At 59.8% G+C, this 21,326-nt stretch overlaps 2 protein-coding genes across 5 annotated transcripts in view; both read left to right on the forward strand.

The window, feature by feature from the left end:
• Nucleotides 1–7,003, forward strand: part of NPLOC4 (NPL4 homolog, ubiquitin recognition factor) — a 57,222-nt gene extending 50,219 nt beyond the window's left edge. For both annotated transcript variants that reach the window (XM_060081067.1, XM_060081066.1), the window contains 2 exons: nt 1,471–1,573; nt 4,659–7,003. In XM_060081067.1, coding sequence (XP_059937050.1) covers nt 1,471–1,573; nt 4,659–4,816 — 261 coding nt within the window. In that variant the 3' untranslated portion in view covers nt 4,817–7,003. The remainder of the gene's footprint in view (nt 1–1,470; nt 1,574–4,658) is intronic.
• A 3,000-nt stretch (nt 7,004–10,003) lies between these two features.
• FAAP100 (FA core complex associated protein 100) lies at nt 10,004–20,218 on the forward strand. 3 transcript variants are annotated; one of them, XM_060081282.1, is made up of 10 exons: nt 10,004–10,230; nt 10,429–10,547; nt 11,388–12,349; nt 13,547–13,703; nt 14,233–15,005; nt 15,099–15,235; nt 16,496–16,612; nt 18,621–18,707; nt 19,122–19,259; nt 19,562–20,218. In XM_060081282.1, exons 1-9 carry the CDS (start codon nt 10,066–10,068, stop codon nt 19,251–19,253), a joined length of 2,649 nt encoding a protein of 882 aa, XP_059937265.1. In that variant the 5' UTR covers nt 10,004–10,065; the 3' UTR covers nt 19,254–19,259; nt 19,562–20,218. The 3 variants fall into 3 exon arrangements, with proteins under 3 accessions (XP_059937265.1, XP_059937264.1, XP_059937266.1); XM_060081281.1 differs by having other exon boundaries at nt 19,565–20,218; XM_060081283.1 differs by lacking the exon at nt 18,621–18,707 and having other exon boundaries at nt 19,565–20,218.
• Nucleotides 20,219–21,326: the final 1,108 nt, after the last annotated feature.

Here is a 21,326-nt window from a genome sequence, read left to right on the forward strand (position 1 = left end):
ACAGCTTGTTCAAAAGTGTCTGCCCTCTGTGATGGAGGACAGTTCCTCCGTTTGTTAGAACCACGTGGGACGCAGAGGCCGCTTAGCTCTGTGTCCTTCTAGTGGGAACATGACGGATCCAACAATTTAAAAATTCCTGTTGGAACAGTTTGAGAATCCCAGCCTCTGCTTCTTCCCGATCTCTCTCCCCTCTTCCCGAATCAGCTCCAGTTTATCACCTTGGCCCAGAAGGTTGGCCAGCGTCCAGGCCCCAGGCACACAGCTGCACAGTTGGCGTTTTTAAGACATGCTGTTGGGGGAGATGAGGGCGAGTGTTACAGATGGTGGCTGCTCTCTGAGCAGCACAGGGCCAGCAGGGCCAGCAGGGCCAGCAGGGAGCCCCTTGCATGGGTTGTGTCATGGCTGTCCTTTTACTTTGGCCCTTTTTCTGCCTGGGACCCAAGGAAATGCATTTCTGCGAGGTGACAGAGTAGAAAGGAGAGGCTCAGTCCTCCCACTGCTTTTCTACGTCAGGTGGCCTGTAGCTGTTCTTATATCTTGTGTCTGTGTTTTGTCCAACCTACCCATTTGTGATACTTGACACCAGGCACCCCGAAACTTTTCACTGGCTTTGCCTTCCCTGTTAAGCCCAGAGAGTTGCACCTCCAGCCCCCAGCTTAGCTGCCGCCCCTCCGGCTGGGGAGGTGGTGAAAGCTTAGGGCCTTCTCCCTGGAAAATGTGTGCTGTTTTGCAGTCACTTGTTAGGAAGCATTTTCTGTAGATACTGCCTGAGACCCCTGGAAGGCTTTCGAAGTCTCTCATTATAAAAACTATTTATGGCTTCCCTGGTGGCGCAGTGGTTGAGAGTCCGCCTCCTGATGCAGGGGACACGGGTTCGTGCCCCAGTCTGGGAAGATCCCACATGCCGCGGAGCGGCTGGGCCCGTGAGCCATGGCCGCTGAGCCTGCGCGTCCGGAGCCTGTGCTCCGCAACAGGAGAGGCCACAACAGTGAGAGGCCCGCATACCGCAAAACAAACCAACCAACCAACAAACAAAAAACTATTTAGTTCTCTTCACTTTGACCCTGGAGGCCTAGGATGCAGAGTGTATTGAGATACAGACGTGATGGAGAAAACAGAGGGCCACGGGGGTTGTGAGGGAAGAGGGTGGGCCTCACGGCCATGAGGCTCCTGCCCATCCACCCAGGCCCTCAGGAGAAGGGCTGTGAGCTGTGATTACCTAGGCGGTGGAGCACGGCCAGCCTGGGACACAGAGTAGCACAGCGGCCAACCTGGGGATCTCTGGGAAGAATTTAGCACTTGTATTTATAAACCTAAGTGTGTGGGGGTTTGCATTTCATAGTGACAGCCTGTGAGATTTTTGAAATTCCCTCTGAAGTGTGTCCTGATGTTGGGGAAAAAGAAACTTCTGAACAAGTCTATCTACCGTCAGTGAAGCGAGTTGGAACCTTCTTTTTTGGCTTCTTGCAGGACAGCATCAGCTTGCTGCTGGAGGCCGTGAGGACCAGAAATGAGGAGCTCGCCCAGACGTGGAAGAAGTCTGAGCAGTGGGCCACCATCGAGCAGCTCTGCAGTAAGTGTCTTACCCTCCCGCAGTCCCCATTGCCAGGGCCCAAACTCCTGCCCTTCAGGGCTCCAGTACTTCTTCCCGGGCCCTGGACACCTGACCCCAGATGCCTTCTGACAGCGTCGTGGGCAATGGAACAAGCAGACCTCTGCTGGGGCCCACAGATGTTTTCATCACTATAACATACGCGTAAAGGCCACAGATTTTGGGTATACAGTTCCATGGATTTTTGTACACGTACATAGCAGATACGCTATTCTTCAAGCATCTTAGGAGCAGTTTGAAAGTCATTGTTTTAGATGAACAGAAACTTCACACTCACCTAAGTGCTGAGTGCAGAGACCTTCTGGACTCCTCAGGCTTTTCTTTTCCCCTTTCCCATCAGTTCTCAGAGCATTCTTGGTGGATAAGGAGGAAAAGAGTTAGAGAATAGAGTTCGGGGATCTTGTGTCTCCCGGGTGAGCGCCTCTGTCAGTCAGCCTTGGGAGCTGCCCCCACGCTGCCAGCGCCGTGGCCACCAAGCCCCCCAGCTGAGAGCTTGAGAGGGCGGTGACCATGGCAGCCCTTTTCCCTGCGGCTTTAAGTACTGTAACACCCCCTGAAGACAACAATGAAAGTACATATAAAAAAGTGTTTAAATATTTTCTCAATCTAGTGGGCTGATACTTGAGCCAAAATTAGCCAGGAAACCCTCAGTGGAACCCAAGCCACAGGGAGTCCAGCAGGGTTCTTATTTTCTCTCGATACTAAGTACCTAGAAGCTCAGGGGTTGAGGAGCTTTGGTATTCATTGTGTCGTTCTTCTTCTTAATTTTTCTTTTTATACGATTCTTACAACCAAACAGTAAAAGGGCTGAATGTGCCGTGTACTCTTCTTGCCCTCACGTTCTGAAACAGAGGACCCATTGTTCCCACCAAATTCCCTACAGCGAAGCCCACGGCCTTGTGTCCTTGGGTGGACAGTGGTGAGGTGCTGGCCAGGATCTCAGCACCTGGTCCAGCTCTCCCACGTACTGGGCTCTCCAGGCCCCTGGTGTTATTCTTCAAATGCTTCACACGCAGACATTGAGTGCAGCAGCTTTAGTAGTTTGGAGCCCTCTCTCTCAGCCCAGAAAGTGCACACAGGGAAGCCGGGACGGGGTGGGTTAGCTAAGAGGTTATCCTGGACAAGCATTGGCCCAGTTGGGGGAAAGGAAAACTAGATCAGGAAAGGTTTCAGTCTAAGCATTTGGCTTGCTTTTGCCAACCCCATTAAGACACTAATGAAAAACTAGCGACCCCATAGGAGCTGGGTCCCATTGGCTTCATGCCTCATACTTAGGGTGGGAAGAAACCCAAGCCCGAGTCAGGTGTCAGTCCTCCGGCAGCAGGGTGACACTGTCTGGACCTGCTGCCTGCAGCCTCTGTTGGGAGAGCGCCTGGTGTTCACCGACACTCACTTTGCTAAAAAGTGCTACGTGATTGTCAAATGCTGTCAACAGATACACTACTCGTGGAATTCCAGTCACTGCATAGGGTTGGTAACACAAATTAGCAATAGAGTACCCTTTACAGATGCAGAGTCACAGAACACGAGAGATCTCGGGACATAGTCAGTGGAAGCCACGTAAGAGCTCTTTGCTGAAAACTAACACTGCCAGAAGAAGAGCTAAGCAAATGGAAAAGAAATCCCACTGTCTGGACTGGAAGACAAGATATTTTTAACATGTCAGTTTTCCCTAAATTGATCAGTACAATCTCAGTCAAAATCCCTGTAGACAGGGCTTCCCTGGTGGCGTAGTGCTTGAGAGTCTGCCTGCCGATGCAGGGGACACGGGTTCGTGCCCCGGTCCAGGAAGATCCCACGTGCCGCGGAGCGGCAGGGCCCATGAGCCATGGCCACTGAGCCTGCGTGTCCGGAGCCTGTGCTCCGCAACGGGAGAGGCCACAACAGTGAGAGGCCCGCGTACCGCAAAAAAAACCCCACAACAAACAAACAAACAAACAAAAATTGGTCAGGACTTCCCTGGTGGTACAGTGGTTAAGAATCTGCCTGCCAATGCAGGGGACACAGGTTTGAGCCCTGGTCCGGGAAGATCCCACATGCTGCAGAGCAGCTAAGCCCATGCACCACAACTACTGAGCCTGCGCTCTAGAGCCCACAAGCCACAACTACTGAGCCCAAGTGCCACAACTACTGCAGCCCACACGCCTAGAGCCCATACTCTGCAACAAGAAAAGCCACCGCTGTGAGAAGCCCACACACCGCAACGAAGAGTAGTCCCCGCTCGCCGCAACTAGAGAAAGCCTGTGCGCAGCAACAAAGACCCAGTGCAGCCATAAATAAATAAATTTATTTTTAAAAAAAAAGATTGGTCAGTTGGACTTTATCAGAATGAAACACTTGGGCTCATTAAGAGACACTGTCAAAAACTTGAAAAGGCAAGGAACAGACTGGGAGAAGATATTCCACAGAAGATGTTCCATATAAAGAATTACAGTGGTGGTCACCATCAGTCATCAGAAGAATGAAAATTAAACGAGGTACCATTACACGTCTTGAGGGTGGCTGAGATGCAAACACTGGCCGCGTCGCGTGCTCACGAGCTCCCAGAGCAGCTGGAGCTCTCGCACGCCCAGTGAGGATGACCCAGCGAGCCCACTGCTACCCAAGAGACATGCAAACACAGATCCACACCAAGATTTGTTTAACAATATTCATGGCAGCTTTGTTCACAATGGCTCAAACCTGGCAATGACCCAACTGTCCATCAGGAGGGGGATAGATAACTAGGGATGGTGTTCACACCGAGCTCTCCTGCTCAGCAGTGAGAAGGAACCACTGATGCAGCAAGCAGGGAGGGCGGGCAGGTGCACGAGTGGCCACAGCTGACAGCTTTCCGCTCTGCAGACAGCACCTTTACTTATCGGTGTTCTGTGTTTGAGCAGGGGACCCACGGTAGGGGCTCTCAAGCCGCATCTGTCCGCGCCTGCAGCAGTTGCTTTTAGAGTCCACTCCTACCCTGATAAGCAGCTGTGCAGAGCTCTCAGATCGGGTGGGACAGCTTCCCAGTGCAGAAATGATGCACACTGCTTCTCCTCCTGCCCCACAGGCACAGTCGGCGTGCAGCTCCCAGGCCTCCACGAGTACGGAGCCGTCGGGGGCTCTGCACACACCACCTCGGCCGCCATGTGGGCTTGTCAGCACTGCACCTTCATGAACCAGCCAGGCACCGGCCACTGCGAGATGTGCAGCCTCCCCAGGACCTAGGGCTCCCGGGCCCTGCTGCCCGGACTGGGCCCACCCTAGCCCTCTCTGAAGCCAGGATTGTTGCAGCCATGCCCCACCGCAGGCAGCGCTGAAGGCGAGGCGGGGGCGGCTGCCCTGGGGGTCTCTGACCCATGAAGCTTCTCAGCACCAGGCTTCCCTGGAGGGAGGGAGCCAGGCTGGTGCTCTGGGGGCTGAAACCAGTCTCTTGGTGGAGGCACCGTATGGCCCCATCCGGATGCCCTGCAGCAGCTCCCACTGTGGTAGAAGGACTAGGTACCTCTAAACCATCACCTGGAATTGAGGGGGTGGGAGGGCTTGCTGGCACCATCCAGCTTTCTTTTTTCCTTCCTTTGGATGCTTTTGGTTCCTGCCCCTCCCATGTTTTTGGTTGGGAGCTCTTGGTGACCTCTGTACCCCGTTGCTCTGGGACAGACCCTGCCTGTGAGGGCCACCTCTTCCCCTTCCAGTAGCCATCGTGTGGTGGAACTGCGTGGCCACAGGCTCGCTGGTCTCCTGTCCGCTTGGTCTGCAGGTGAATCTGCTGCCCGCCCTTTCCTGCTCTCACCCAGCGTCCAGGGGGGATTTTAAAGTCTGCTTTGGTTGTAATAACAGTTATCAGTAATTCCTGCGAAGAAGACTTTTATTTATTTTTTTTTAAGATAAAAACTGCATAAAAGGAGAGAGACTAGTTTCCACCTTCGTCCCTCCTTCAGTGAGTCCCTGGAGGTGTGTGCAGCCTGGGTGGGTGGACGGGGGACCCACAGTCAGGTCTCCTCACAAATGAACCTCAGTGCCTGAGACTTTCCTGCCAAGCCACACGGCTGGGACAGGTGCAGACCCAGGTAGTCCGAGCAGGAACCTAGTGCCGGCTCCCACTGAGCAGGCACCCTCTCCGGGGGACCAGCACTGCTGACCTGGCCTGCATGGGGTGAGCTGGGTGGCCCAGGCAGGGCTGCAAGCTCTGGTCCCCTTCACCCCACACACCATTCCTTCCTGTTGCCCTGCCCGGGCCCTGGCCTCTGACACGGTGATGTGGCCCCAGTACAGGCCAGGCCACAGTACAGCAGCTGTGGGGCTGCTGCGGGGACGTTGGAAATTAGGTACTGTGCTGAAGTATGGGTCCAGGCTATCCCAGGACAAAGGTTGTGGTCAGACTTTGCATGTGCTCTGGGGTCCCTGCGTTTCCTCTGTGGTTGGGCTCTGGTCTGGCCTTTCCCTGGGAGCCATGGACATCCTGATGCCTCTTTGCCTTAACAAGAGCCGTATCTCTGAGCTGCACTGCACCCACCCATGGGAGAGGCTGACCCAGACACAGGCTGCTTGGGGACTTCATGTCTCTGTCCTAGAGCAGGAGGCAAGCCTGTGTGACCCTCCCTCGCCCTTGGCCTGTGAACAGAGAGCACTTGGGCATGTGTTCACCTGTGGCAAGGGCTGTGCCTGGCACTCCAGGTCCACCTGGCGTGGGACACCAAGTGGCCGGTGGGGTTGGGTCTGGCTACAGCGGATCTGTTCTGGGGGGCAGAAGGTGCAGGGCCCCCTGTTTGCCCAGTTCCTCTGTGGCCACCTGCCAGCAAGCTGGGAGGACCATCTGGCCCCAGTCATCTGCTCTGATCAGATGTGAGTCTGCAGGGGGAGCAGGAGGGTGCTGACCTCAGACCTCGCGGCCCCCGCCGTTCCTCCTGTACTTGCTCTGGTCTTCATCTACCGAGCTAATTTCCTTTTCTCTTTGACCAGTGTCCTACTCACCCTGAAGTTCTGGCATCTGCATAGTTCGTTTCCTTTTATCTTTTAGCTAAAGAAAAAGTGTTGTGATTTCTCTGCTTCTGGTTTTGAGTCACTCTTTGTTCAGTAATGCACTTTATTTTGTCCAAAGAGAGTCGGGGGTCAACATAAGGAGTGGGGGTGCCCTGCCAGCAGGCTCGGGCCCAGGCAGCTTAGCCATCTCCTCCTGCATAGGGGAGGGGCCCCCAGCTCCACCTTCATCCTACCTGCCCTTGTGTGGACACACCCTCTCATGCCACCAGGCACCAGGCACCGTAGCTCAGCGAGGGGGGACCAGGTGCCAGGCCAACCAGTCTGCTCCCGGTGCTCCCACTTGGGGCTTGCAGGTGTGTGTCGGTTGGGTTTGCAGTAGCGTTGCCTGGACTCCAGCCCTGCAGTTGAACCAATAAAAGCACCTGAAGCGACCGCCAGCGCCGTTTGTCCTTCCTGGGCCCCAAGGCCTCTCCCTGCCCTGAGCCTTGACTTGCCTACCTTGTCAGGCGACTTGATAACTTTCCCTTCCACACATCACTGTTCTCTGCTGACATGTTTAGAGTATTGAAGGGTAGAGACCCACTCCTCCTGCCCAGGCTCCTCGGCCCTGTGCTCCCAGGGTAACGTCCAGTGGAGGAGCAGAGCCTGGCCTCCCTCCAGGCCTTTTCTGCGCCTTTTCTGCCTGTCAGCCATGCGGCTGCTCCTGGCCTCTGCGTGGTGGGTGAGGTGCACTCCGCCAGGCAGCAGGTGAAGGATAGTGCCCAGAATCCCCCAGACTTGCCCAGATGCAAGGGGAGCAAGGCCTGGAGGGGACACTTGTCGAGTGACAGCCAGGAGGCGCCCCCCCGATGTTCAGGTACCAGCCTTCACGCACCTTACCACCCATTCTGTCCTTTGGCCACTGGCTCACTGCTTCCTGACCAAGTATATAAGAAACACTGCCCACTGATGTCCAAGGGGCCCTGGGGAGAGGCAGGCCCAGCCTAGCTTCTGGACTGGGGTGGGTGGGCCCTCAGCACCTGGCTCCAGTCCTGTCCCTGAGCTTGCCTACTTTTACCAGCAGTGTCCTGCCCTCTCTGTGGCTCAGGCTGCTGACCTTGTTGGTTCTGTGAAGTGATGAGGTTCTGGAACGTCATCCCTCCCCCTGAAGTCAAGCAAGTGGAGTGTACTGCTTGGAAATAGAACTCAGGGTCCTGCCACCCCCTTTCCTGGCATGTTCAACATGTTGGCAGGCTGTGCTGCCTGAAAGTGCCTGGCACAGCCTGCAGCTTCCCTGCACATGCTGTGTCCTGTCCCTCCCCACCCCAATGCTGTCTGGTGGTAGATGGGAAGATGGAGCCCCCACGTGTGGCCCAGAGACCACTGACTGTCCACAGCACGCTGTGCTGTTTCACAGGCCTCCTGCCACAGGCCTTCCATGTACACCCACGTGAGGGGCCTCTCACTCCACATCACCCCTGAGCTGGCTAAGCCCTTTGCTCTGTAACCTCCGGGGGGATCAGCGTTCAGGGCCCCCTCGCTGTTTCGATAGACTGTTGATGGTCATAAATCCTTGTATCACAGAGTGTGGGTCTTGCCTGGACTTGGGGCCAGGAGCCTGCTAGCCCCCCTGAGCAGAAGGGAGTGGGACAGGAATGACCAACTTTACAGTGCCTGGCCAGTCAGGGCTGAACCTGGCAGGTGAGGCCCGGCCAGCTAAGCCCACCTCCCAGATGCACTTCCCCACGCGGTCATTTTCTCTAGCACAATCCCGGTGTAGTGCCCCTGGTGTCGGGAAACAGTCTGGGTGGGCCAGGTTGGGAATTGGTGTGAGCACGTGGCCACAGGACTGGTGGTCAGAAGACCAGCCAAGAACACTTGTGCACTCAGGTTGAGGGGGTGGGGGGTGGAGGTGGGACTCAAGAGTGGTGTGTCTCTTGAAAGGAGCATGTCCTCACTTCTAGTTCCAAAGGCCACGTGGGAGCTGGTCTCAAGAAGGCAAAGGACAGACTGCAAATGCCATACTGATGCTGGGTCCAACCCAGAAACACTGGAACAGTAGCGGTCCACTGCCCTGGGGGTTGAACACCAACCTCAACAAGGGGAATTAGAACTTTTGCTACTGGTTCTTCATTTTGGCAGGTACACCAGCCTTGATGAGGTCAGCTGAACTCAAGCCCAGAAAACACTTGGCAGCTGGGCTCCTTCAACTTGCCCTGTCTGGCCACACCCCTCCAGATGCCTCTTTCATTCATGGGTGTCTGACCTTGGAGACTCTCCCATTGGCTTCTTAAAGGAGAGGGGTGGGGCCTCCCTGGTGGCGCAGTGGTTGAGAGTCCGCCTGCCGATGCAGGGGATACGGGTTCGTGCCCCGGTCTGGGAGGATCCCATATGCCGCGGAGCGGCTGGGCCCGTGAGCCATGGCCGCTGGGCCTGCGCATCCGGAGCCTGTGCTCCGCAACGGGAGAGGCCACAACAGTGAGAGGCCCGCATACTGCAAAAAAAAAAAAAAAAAAAAAAAAAGGAGAGGGGTGTGGTTGACCTGTCTGCAGGCACCTTTCAGGGTCGCTCTGGATGTCAGTCTCATTCGGAGAACTCTTGGCCCCTCTGATAAGCACCCCTCCCCAGAGCCTTGGACGACAGGGTTGGGAAGGAGAGGTGTCTTGCCCTGTCTTCACCCTGACCCTCCACGCTGACGGATGGTGAGCTGCCCCCCCTTACCAAGGCCCAGCCAGTCATTTTCTTCATGGTCTTCTGCCCTCAACCCAGAATTCCTCTGGCTTACCCTTTTTCCCCACTGTCCGTTCAGACCAACACACCCACAGACAGTTCGTTCAGGCATGAAAAAAGGGACACTTCTGCCCATGTTAAGCTCAGACGCGGCAGTGTCCTGGGGACGGGGTAGGCGTGGGTGTGGCTCAGCAGCTCAGAGGGAGGAGACTCATCCCTAGACAGAGGGCAGCCCCCGGCTGTGGAAGGGGCAAGACCTGACGCTGCCCGCCCCTCCTGGAATTCGCAGATCTAACCGCCCCCCAAAACGCTAGAAGGTCCTTTAGGAGCGCACCGTCCGCTCGGAGGAGACGTGTTCTGACGGGCCGCCGTCCTGGGGAAGCCAGTGTACTGGCCCGGGTCCCGGAGCCGGCCCGGCCCTCGGGCGCACGAGGGAAGCGCGACCTCGGGCGGGTCCAGTGGAGCCCCGGGGGAGGACGGACGAGTGGAGAGACCAAGGCCCTTGGGCTTCCCATGTTTGGCTTTAAACACGTTGGCCCTTTGCCAAACCGTTCTGTGTCCACTAGCTTTACCTCAACGGCGTGGCTCCCGCGGGTTCCCCAACACCTGACGCGCAGCCGCCCCACCCACAGCTCCGGCCCCGCCCCCGCCTCGCCGCTGTACGGCGGAGCCCGCGCTGCGACCTGGGCGGCCGTAAAGCGCCGCGCCCCGCCCCGCCCCGCCCCCGGCACCGGCGCTGCGAGGCCGAGACCCCTCCGGTGGCCGGGCTCCCTGGCGACCCCACGATGGCCGGCCTCGCGCCGCGGGTCGAATACCTGGCGGGCTTCTGCTGCCCGCTCGGGGGCCTGGCGGCGGGCAAGCCTCGCGTGCTGTGCCACGGGGCGGAGGTCTTCCTGTCCACTGGGAGCGAGCTGGTCTATGTCTACGACCGGGAGGGGCGGCTGCTGATCGTGAGCACCCGGCAGGCCGGGGAGGGGCCCGGGACCGGGGGAGAGGGCGGGGCGGAGTGGAGCGGGGTTCCTGAGCCCTGGAGGGGGCGGGGCCGGGCGGGAATCCACCGAAGGCCCGGCGTCTTTGAGGAGTTTGTACTCCGCCTCTTCTGGGCCCCACGCGCCCGGCCTGACTCTGCGTTCTCCCCGGACGTCCAGGCCGTGTACAAGTTTCCCGGTCAGGTGTGGCACCTGGAGCTCCTGGCCCTTCGCAGGGCGCTCTACGTCCTGTGCGCCCGGAGTGGCATCTATTGCTTGTCTTTGGACCAGGCGAGCAGGTGAGGCATGGTCGCTGGACGGTACTGCTTTGGGCGGGTCCACACTTGCCTCTCCGGGGTTGAGGCGGACATGGCCTCAGATGGGCTTCTCGCTGTCTCTGACTGGTACTTTCCTGCCCTCCTCAAACACTGCCCCTGTGACCTATACGGTCCGCTTACCCCTGGACTGGGTTCAGAATGAACACTCACCAGGCCTCCAAGGTGGGGATGGTGGGCTCAGGGCCAGCTCTGAAGTCTTGGCGGCCCCTGTCCTCAGCGCCTGCCTTCTCTAACAGGCTCCTGCTCACAGAGAATTCTTAGTAAACGGGGTTCAAGCGGCTGAGTCTGCAGCCGGGAGCAGGATGCTGCCCTTTTGGCTTTGATGGGCCTTGGTGGGTCTGGCATGACACACCTATGAGGTGGGTCTCTGTGAACCCTGAGTCAGTGGTTAAAGGAGTTTCACCATCCCGCCCCCGCCACCCCCCAGTACCAGTGCAGAGCCTAGAGCCTAGACTCGGGCACCTATTCACTACTGGTTTAGAAAATAAAAAGATAGCAGGTGTGATTCACAGCTGGGGCCTTGGGGGTCTGACAGTTCTGCACTGATGAGAATTTTCTGTCCAAACCCCATTTCTGGAAGGCTTGGTACATCCTATTATGCACGGGTCCCTGGGCGACTGGTGGGGAGCAAAGCGGTCCGTGGAGCAGGTGGGAGGCACTATGGCATGCCAGCTGCTCCCTGGTGGCTATAAGTCACTGAAATCGCTCCTTGTACAGGCCCCAGGCCCATCATGTCAGTGGCAGGCTGTCACGAAGGGAGCCTGTGAGCACTGTAACTGACATTTGCCTGTGTTCTCAAAGGTCTGTGAGCCGGGATGACAAGGATGACAGGGACGACCGGGACAGTGAGGATGGGCAGGTCGATGAGCTCCCTGCCCCTGTGATCCCCGTGCACCCAGACACCTGTGTGCTCCCCAGTGCCACACTGCATGCCTTCACCGTGCTCGATGACGTGCTCATCACCCTGGCACAGGGCGCCACCCAGTGGAAGATGCAGCTGTTTGAGCGTCCGTGTCCAGGGGAGGACCCTAGACCCGGAGGCCAGATTGGCGAGGTGGAGTTGTCCACCTGCACCCCCCCAGCTGGGAGCCTGGGGGAGCCCACAGCCCCTCACTTCCTCCCAGTGCTGTGCTGTGCGTCACCACCAGGCTCCAGGGCCCCACATGGCCACCCGTGGGGCTCTGGGGGCGTCACGCTGGAGGGGCCCCTCTTTGGGCTACTCTTCGGATCTGATGCCTCCCTCCTGGAGTCGCCCGTGATCCTCTGCGGTCTCCCCGATGGCCAGCTCTGCTGTGTGGTCCTCAAGACCCTGGTCACCTCCAGGTCTGCCCCTGGTGATCCGAAGGCCCTTGTCAAGATCCTCCATCACCTGGAAGAGCCTGTCATCTTCATTGGAGCCTTGAGGACAGAGCCGCCGTCCGAGGATGTGGAGGACGCGTACTGTGACTGCCTGGTGGCACTCGGTCACCATGGCCGGACACTGGCCATCAAGGCCAGCTGGGACGAGGCAGGGCATCTGGTGCCAGAGCTGCGGGAGTACAGCCTCCCGGGGCCTGTGCTCTGTGCGGCCCGCGGCAGGGGCGGCCATGTGTACCACAGCACCCCCTCGGACCTCTGTGTAGTGGACCTGGCTCAGGAGGGCTCCCCCTGGGACCTCACGCAGCGTGACAGGGCCCCAGGAGGCCTGCCCTCTCTGCTGTGTCCAGCCAGCTTGAGTGTCTGCAGCGTCGTCACCCTCTCTGTGTCATCTAGGGCGCCTGAAGGTACGAGCCACTTCGGAAAGCTAAAAACCAAAGCCATGGGGTGGGTGGAGCCTCCGCTCTGATGTCTCCTCCCTGTGAACTGGCCGTCCTCCTCTATCTGCCTCATTCCTGTTCTCCGTAAAACTGCCCGGGCAGGCCTACCCTCCTCTGGCATAGCCTCGTGGTTGATGCTTCTTGTCTTGGGGTCCTGTGTGGGTTTAGGGGCGGGGGCTGTGCCACTCTGCCTGGGTAGGGTCTGCACCTGAGTGACCCTGGGCAAGAGCATCTTCCCATGGCCAGTAGTGCAATGGAAATTCAAATCGGTTCAGGTCAAACCTTTATGTTTTTTTTGAAACTCACTTATCATGTGGCCTCCAGCGAGTCCACCCTGCACCAAAGGCAGGGGGCATCGCCAAGCTCTGATGTGTGTGTTCTCCCCAGACAGAACTGGAGGGGGTTTCAGCCATGTTTGCCCAATGTTAAGGGGGAGGGATAAGAGCCCCCCTCCCCCTAGTGCATATTCCCCTTAAGATAGCCCAAGAATGCATTGTAAGGCCTACCGTGGACCATACTCGATACGAAAGAAATGCTTTCGAAGTGAAAAGACCGCTGTGTCTCCCACAGGGAAGGAGAGACACATGTGTCAGGGAATGGGGGAGCACACCTCTGGGCGGGTCTCAGGGCCTAGTGGTACTGGACTTGGAGAACCAGCAGGTCACAGGAGATGGAGCCTGTTTCCCGGGGAGCTCCCTGGTAGGCCAGGAGTGGGAAAGGAGACAGAAAGATGTCGAGGAGAGGCGTCAGGCTTCCAGAAGGGCCCAGTGAGAGGCGACTGCCCAGTGGAGGAGGCCTGGGGCCTGTGTAGCACCTCCTTCTCTTAGGAAATCTCAGAGCAGCTTTGCTGGGGGTTGGGGGGCTGTTGAGGCAGGGAGGCACCCAGCTGATTTGATGGCCCTTGTCTGGCTCCTTTTAGCCCTGTCCATGTATAAGGTGACGCCTCTGCTGTGCTGACACCCCGTCCCAGGGAGGGCCCTTCACAGCATATGCCCGGCCCAGGACACACCCCAGGCTCTTTGGGGATGTCTCCAGAACCCTCTTTTCCTCACCTGGGCACAGGTGTTCTGCCAACACTTATCTGAGTCCTGGGAAGTGCTGCATGTTCCCAGCAGCGTGCCTCTCCCTGCCTGTTGACCAGGCCCCACGTGTGTCCACCTGCAGGGGGTGCTGAGCTCCTGGCCCTGTCTGCCAAAGGCCGGCTGATGACCTGCAGCCTGGACCCGCACTCTGAGACGCCTCACCCCACCAGAGTGACCTCGGCGAATGCTGGCCAAAAAATTAAGGAGTTGCTGTCTGGAATTGGCACTGTCTCTGAGAGGTGACCAGTGGGCTAAGGCTCGGGCAGAGGCTGGCACGGAAGGCGGTGTCCCGGGTGGTGGCACTGGTCCGGGAGAGGCCTGTTACTTTGCCTCTGGCCCCTGCGATAGCCCCAGCCATTGTGTTGCCTGGCCAAAGGCAGCACTAAAGGCCAGCTGTGGGCGCCAAGCCCCTGTGTTTTAGGGTCATTTCTAGGGTGCCTGCCATCCTTTGGGATGTCACGGTGGCACCGCAGAGGAGCCAAGGAGCCGACTTGGAACACGTTGGGGAGCACGGTGGGGGTGGCCAGCCCCACCGTGGGCACCCCTGGCTCAGTGGCCCTGAAGGGGGTGAAGCCTCCATGAGCCCAGTGGGTGAGGCCAGGCTGCCAAGTACAGGCTGCCCCAGCTCCATCCTCTGCTGCTGGAGAAGGAGGTTGGGTCAGATGATTGCATGGGCAGGACAGGAGCCCCTGAGGTGGGGGCTCTTCACCTGATGCTCGAGGAAGAATGAGGTCTGGGCCCTCCCTCAGCAGCCATGTCTGTTTCCAGAGTGTCTTCTCTGAAGAAGGCGGTTGACCAGCGGGACAAGGCCCTGACCTGCCTCAACGAAGCCATGAACGTGAGCTGCGCCCTGCTGTCGAGCCGGGAGGGTCCTAGGCCCATCTCCTGCACCATCACCACCTCCTGGAGCCGCCTGCAGCTGCAGGACACGCTGACAGCTACCTGCCTGCTGGAGAACAGCAGTGGCTTCAGCCTGGACCGGGGCTGGGCCCTGTGCATCCAGGTGCTCCGCAGCTCCCAGGCCTTAGACCTGGACTCGGCTGCCTCGGCCATCACCTACACCATCCCCGTGGACCAGCTCGGCCCTGGCGGTCAGCGTGAGGTGACGCTGCCTCTGGGCCCGGGAGAGGACGGTGCGCTTGACCTGCCCGTGACCGTGTCCTGCGCACTCTTCTACAGCCTCAGGGAGGTCGTGGGTGGGGCCCTTGCCCTCACAGACCCTTTCAAGGACCCCCCTTCGAATGAATGCACCCCTGACGTCCTGCCTGAGCAGGAGGGCGTGTGCCTGCCCCTGAGTGAGCACACAGTGGACATGCTGCAGGGCCTGCGCTTCCCCGGCCTGGCTGCACCCCACACGCAGGCCCTGGGCCCACTCAGCCCTGCCAGAGACCCCATCCGCACCTTCCTGGCAACTTGCTGCGGGCCAGTCAGCCAGCCAGCAGGACCAGCGTCCCTGCGGACCAAGTACCTGCCCCCGTCAGTGGCCACCATCAAGGTGTCGGCAGAGCTGCTCAGGGCCGCCTTAGGGGACAGTCACGCAGGTTGGTGGCACCAGCTGGCTTCGCTGAGGCCTGGGGCCCTTCCTCCCTCTCCCAGGATCTGATCAGCCTCACAGCCGCACCTCTCTCCTCCAGGCGTGTCCCTGTGTTGTGCCACCCTGCAGTGGCTCCTTGCCGAGAATGCCGCCGTGGACGTCGTGAGGGCCCAAGCACTGTCCTCTGTCCAGGGAGTGGCCCCAGATGGCACTGATGTCCACCTCATCGTCCGCGAGGCAAGCAGGGGTCAGCTGTCCTGCCTGTGGGGAAATTGGCCTCGACAGCAGCAGTTCTGAGTAGGGTCCCTGGGTTTCTCGAGAGGAATCAGATTCTGGGGCCCACCCTCCAGAGGATTCCGACGCATCCGAGTTCGAGAGGCAGGCTGTGATGGGGTGGCCTTCGTGGGGCCAGGGGCAGCGTCGGCTCCCAGCCAGGTCTCCATGAGTACTGCCCTGTCCAGCGCTCTCCACGCGTGGCCCCTGCCCTGCGTACTGCTGGAGTTCACAGCCAGCCCGAGCGGGTCGCTCACTTGTACCCCCATGGGCAGCACGAGCGACTCCAGACTCCAGGCCACTAAACCCCTAGACCACCAGGGTGCCGGGCCCCATCACAGACGCCCCATGTGCAGGGGCCGCTGAGACACCAAGGTGGAGCTCAGTCCTCTAACCCCGTTCCTCGCACAAACCTTCCTTCCCGAGACCCTCCTGGCAGCCTCGGGGTCATGTCCAGCAGACCCTTGTGCTGCAGTGTTGGAGGCTCTGGCGGAGCATCCCGTGTGGCCGGGCACACCTTGCTGAGGATGGTGGGTGGAGGCTGCCCACTGGACAGCCCTTTCAGGTCAGGTCAAGACTAGGCAGTGTCAAGGTCGGGTGTCCCTGGGGCCTGGTGGTGGTTCTGCAGGTGGCAGAGAGGGGTGGGTGCCCCAGTGCATCCTACGATTCCAGAAGGAAGAGCTGCCAGAGACAGTGTCCTTCCTAAGGTCCCTAGGCCCCTGGGGTCTTGCCTTGTGTCCTGGCTCTCGCCCACCTTTGCCAGATTCCATCTTTGGCTGGAGGGCACTGGGCTGACCTCACTTGCCCAGCCCCCTCCCTGTTTTCACACCTGCAACCCTGACCCTGCTGTCTAGTGCCTCAAGATGCACAGGGTGGGCCATGGGTGGGTCTGGGTGTGGGCTGTCTGTGGTGGTGCAGCCACAGCAGGCACTTTTTCTGGAGTGAGTGCCACGGATCTGGATGCTGAGGGAAGAGGGGTCTTCCTGGACAGATATTCCAAAGGAGCAGCTTTGCTGTTGCTTGGCTAGCTGGGTCTTCAGGTGAAAATTCATGTTGAGTGTGGAGATCCAGCCCCGGGAGCCCCCTGAGCTTTGCCCACAGTGGGATGTAGAGGGCAAGCCCAGGCTTCACATGCCCCTGCCAGCTTGGACACTCCCGCCGGCCACGCTGCCCTCGGGCAGGTCAGGACTCTGGACGGCCAGTGAGGTTCCTTGTGTGTTGCAGGTGGCCGTGACCGACCTGTGCCCAGCAGGGCCCATCCAGGCCATGGAGATCCAGGTGGAGAGCTCCTCTCTGGCCAACATGTGCAGGGCACACCACGCCATCGTCGGGCGTTTGCAGGTCTGTCGGTCATCATGGGCTTGTTTGGGAAGTCTCTGTGGGGTGGTGGGGACACAGGACCCTGGTGGTCTGTGGCTTCCTGCCTGGGGTTGCAGGTAAGCTGTGGGCGGTTGGGAGGTGGGTGGGGGACTTGCTTCTCACCCTCCTGGCAGTAGCACCCAGTGGCCTGTGAGCACACGTGGTTAAAAGGGAGACAGTCCACTGGAGACCAGCGTGAGATTTCTTCTACACTTGCCTAGAGAAGCCAGGCTCGGGCCCCGGGACCAGGTGTCTGCTCGTCTGGGCCTCCACGTCTTTGCCAAGAAAGCGGGAGTTGGCAGCCAGCCCCTCCCATACACACAGCCCCAGGGGCCCTTCCTGCTGCTTCACTGCCATGCGCGGCTACTGGGGCTGCAACCCCAGGATCTGAGGGGAGGTCTTTGTGTTCCGGAGGGAAGCCTGTCAGCTGGTGCCCTTGGCAGGCTGGGTACAGGGTCAGGTGGCCCATCTCCTGCCTGTTGTGAGTGTGTGCAGCCTCGGCTGCGCAGAGGGGTCCGAGGTGGCAGCTATCAACTGATTCCCACGCTTTTCCTTAAACATGGACTCTGTGTCAGCCTCACCTGGGAACTTGGTGCACGTCCCTAGGCCCCACCCTAGACCCCAAGAGTCGGAGAACCTGCAGTCCAAGCTCCGCCAGGGATCCGAGGCTGCTGTTCTAGACCTACCAGTGCACCCAGGCGAGCCTGGGGGCCAAGCCATGACCAGAGGTCTCCCTCAGGCACTACTGTGACAGCCCTGCTGTGGCACATCCATGGCCTCATGCCTGGGCTCAGGAGTCCCCCGTCCCCAGAGCAGAGCTCCCACGCCTGCATTCCTCTCCCCAAGAGGGCGCCCCGTGTTGCTCTTGCCGGGCCTGAAACAAGCAGGACTGTCTCCAGACCCACTGAGCTTGGCAGTTGAGAGGTGGACAGTTAGTGAGAAGCCGGGGGAGGAGCGTACCCACCAGACTTCCAGCAAGAAGGGGAGTTAGTGTCCTGGGGCTGCCGGAACAAAGTGCCGCAGATGGGACAGAGTGCGTTCACTTTGGAGACAGGGATCCAGGTGTCCGCGGGGTGGTTCCTTCTGAGGCCTCTCTTCCGGGCGCATGGATGGCCGACTCCCCCCTGTGTCCTCACGTGGTCATCCCTCTGCATATCCGTGTCCTGATCTTTTCTTAGAAGGACACCAGTCCTGTGGGATTAAAGCCAACCCACGTGACCTCATTTTAACTTGATTATCTGTGAAGACCCTCTCTCCAAACACAATCACCGGCGGTGCTGGGAGCTGGGGCTTCCAAGTGTGAATTTGGGAGGCATGCTTCAGCCCCCAGTGGAACGCTGGGGACACGTCCTTGATGGGAATCTTCTCGTGGGCTGCAGACCTCTGTCCTCCGTCTGCTGACACTATGCTTGTGTAATGGGAGTGTCCTCGTGACAACTGGCGTTCATTCACCTGGCCGCTTGGAGTCTGGGGGGCCTTGTCAGGTGTGCAGCTTCTGCCACTGGCAGCATCTCCTGCTGCCCCTTGGGGTGTCGGGGCCTCTTCTCAGTGCTCTGCCCCGGAGGCCAGCGGGAGCCTTGCTTCCTGGGTCCGTCTGCAAGCTTGGGTTCAGCCTTGAGAGCCGGCCAGGCTGCCTCCAGAAAGCAGGACGTGAAGCAGCCCTCTCGAGGGCCAAGACAGGAACAGCGGTGCCAAGGCCTGAGGCCGAGGATGGGGAAGGGGTGGCGGTAGGAGGTGGGTAGTGAGGGGAAAGGACCGACAAGAAAGTTACTTCCAAGTAAATGATCATCAGGCCTGGGCTAGTGTGCCCTGCTGCCCGAGGTGAAGGTTAACTGGGGGCGAGGCAGGGAGGCCTGATGGATGGCTCGGGGAGGGGCAAGGGCCACCTGGCTCTGCGGGCTGGAGGACAGGTGCCAGGAGCCCCGGGCGCTACCTTGGGACACATGGGAGAAGCACCCTCTCCAGCCGTGTGCCCCTTGTGTCCCCCCAGAGGCTGGTCATGGAGCAGGCTGCCCGGGGCTCCAGCCCGCCTGACCTCCGCCTGCAGTATCTCCACCAGATCCAGGCCAACCATGAGGTGAGGTCCTTCAGGGATCCGTGCCCTGAACCTTCCACCAGCCTGGGCTCCTCTGGGGACACACAGGCACTGGGGTATTGCCCAGCTTGGCAGGGCCTCCCAGTCCTCACAACCGAGTCGGGTCTGGGCTCCTGTTGCAGGGGTGAGGTGGGGACAGAGTGGGCACGGCCACTCCTCCGACCTGCCCCACATTGGCTAGGACACGCCTGTCCCCTGACATGGTCTTCCCTCAGCCCAGCCACGCCTCCTGTCCCGAGGGGTCATCACGTTAAGGCCACAGAGGAGTGTTTTTCCTGGGCCACCTACCACAGTCGGAGTAGGATCTGCGCGTGGTGGGTGTCCCCCAGAGGGACCCGCTGACGTGCCCAGTGGGAAGGTGGGGCCCTAGCTGCTGCCGCCCATTCCTTCCTGTAGATGCTGCTGCGGGAGGTGCAGACCCTGCGGGACCGGCTGTGCACGGAGGACGAAGCCAGCTCCTGCGCCACCGCCCAGAGGCTCCTGCAGGTGTACAGGCAGCTCCGCAGCCCCAGCCTCCTCCTGCTGTGATGCCAGGTAGGCCCCACCCCGCCCGGCTCTGTCCCTGCTTCCGGCCCCTCTAACAACTCACAGTACCTTCGTGGTTTTATGGAGAAAACCTGGCTCCTGACCTGGGCGGTACTGTGGGCCTGGTTACAGCTGGGGAAGGTCTGGGGTGAGTGCAGCCGGCCCCCCAGATGGCCACCTGGCGCCCCCGGGGTGGGTGTGCTCAGAAGAGGCAGCTCGTTTAGCAGGTGTGTCAGGGTAGCGAGGCGGTCCGTGACCCCGCTGGGCAGGGGCCTGCTCGTCCCCCCGCATCACTGCTTCCTTTCCTCCAGCAGCTGCCACGGCCTCCGCGCTCAGCCTCGACACCGCTGGGCCGCCTCCCACCCAGAACGTCGGGGCTGGATCACGGACATCTCTCCACTCAGAAGCTGGGCCCCAGCCATGGGGTCCGGACTCCAGAGCAGGAGCGTCGTTGCCCTAGTGGCCTGCAGAGGCTGCAGAGACAGGGCTTCTGGGTTGAGCCTCGGGCGGGTGTGTTTTGGTGGTTGTCGCATTCCCACCGTGGTGCCCAGAGCCCAGGGCTACCCATCTTGGCAGCACCACCCACCCACCCACAGACCTGTTGTCCAGCACTGTCCACACCTGTCCAGCCGCCTCGCTCTGGGTGCCTCGACCCCGCTTCTCTGCAGCCGCTGGGGTTACCGGTTGGGAGGGTGCTCCCTGTGACCAAAGCATGACTGTGGGGGAGGGGGCATTCCTGCAGGTGCCCTGTGGCCCAAACAACAACTTGGTGCCTCCGGCCGGGGCCACACCCAGTGCCCAGCACTGTGCATTGTTTCCAAGGGTCCCTGGGGGCAGACAGCAGCCCCAGTGTGGCTCCGGTGCTTTTGGGGAGGGTGTCTCTCCCCCAGACTTCACACGGTGCTTTCCTGCTGTGCGTGCAGGGCCTGCGAGGCACCCTGCCTCAAAAAATGACCCTTTCTTGTGTTCTGCCTTGGCCTTGGCTGGTTTTTAGCCCTCCCCCTTCAGTCTGGTGGCAGCTTTGACCTGGATTCCTGGACACACCCCCAGCTCCAAGCCCCCGACAAGTCTGGTGGCCACTGCACGGCCCAGATGAGCCTTGAACTGACCTCTAAGGGGCCCTCAGGCCAGCAGGAAGCTTCAACACTGGGGTGAAGTGGTCCCTGCAGGGCCGTTCAGGCCATGAGGGTCCCTGCCCAGGAGGACCAAGGCCAACTCCTCGTCGCCCTCCATGGAGGGAGAGGGGCTGGTGGGGTGCTCCGAGTTGGGGTCTGGGAGAATGGCTGATCGCCACATGGACCCAGCACTGAAGGGTTCTTCAGGGTGGGAGGGAGGATGGGGAGGGGGGCCAGCCCACTCAGTACTGTCCTGTTCCTTCTGTCCCTGAGGTTGCTGGGAGCAGCGTGACAGCTGCCTTCTCCAAGGATGAGCAGGCAGTCCACCTCCAGCTTCTGCTGGTCCTTAACGCAGCCTGGAGGGGAGCTGTGGCCCAGCCAGCGAAGGGCCTGCACCCCCTTAGTCCTGTCCCCAGCTGTTTCTGAGGGTCGTCTTTCTGTCACCTCCCTGAGTGCCACGGGGGAGGATGGAGCGGCCAGTCCAGCCCAAAGGGACCCCCAAGCACTCTTCCCTGCCTCCCCTCTCCAGCTGCAGCCCCAGGCTGTGCGGGCTCCACTCAGCGATTGTCTGAAGCCAAGTACACTGTCAGGCCAAGGTCAGAAAACAGGAGACCCCTCCTTGGCACTCTGTGGATCACCTGAACACTGGTGCCAGCTTCTCTCAGGTCAAGAGTGCCCCGCAGATGGGCCCCCAACCCTCCTGTCCCATAGGCCACCAGGGGGCAGTGCAGACCACAGCTCAGGACAATCACTCGTTCCCTCCGGGGCCCGGCTCCTGTGTCTGGTACTTGCAGGGTCAGTTGGAGCCCACCTTGAAGTGTGTTGGCCCATTTGGCTCCCAGCCCTTCTTCATCCCTAAGGTGAGAGGAGGCCAGCGAGGCGGGGAGTCAGCGAAGGAGGGCCCTGGGGAGAGACTGGGGAAGGGTCCTTGCTGGTCTTCCCCACCCCCAGGATGCCTCAC

This window comes from Mesoplodon densirostris, chromosome 18, assembly GCF_025265405.1.
Source record: "Mesoplodon densirostris isolate mMesDen1 chromosome 18, mMesDen1 primary haplotype, whole genome shotgun sequence".
Taxonomy (NCBI): Eukaryota; Metazoa; Chordata; class Mammalia; order Artiodactyla; family Ziphiidae; genus Mesoplodon; species Mesoplodon densirostris.

Bases quoted from the DNA above. Each gene is read 5' to 3' on its own strand.
- FAAP100 (XM_060081282.1), top strand. From the start codon at position 10,066: ATGGCCGGCCTCGCGCCGCGGGTCGAATACCTGGCGGGCTTCTGCTGC. The intron at 12,350-13,546 runs GTACGAGCCACT...GTCCACCTGCAG, and splicing joins GTCATCTAGGGCGCCTGAAG to GGGGTGCTGAGCTCCTGGCC. The intron at 13,704-14,232 runs GTGACCAGTGGG...GTCTGTTTCCAG, and splicing joins ATTGGCACTGTCTCTGAGAG to AGTGTCTTCTCTGAAGAAGG.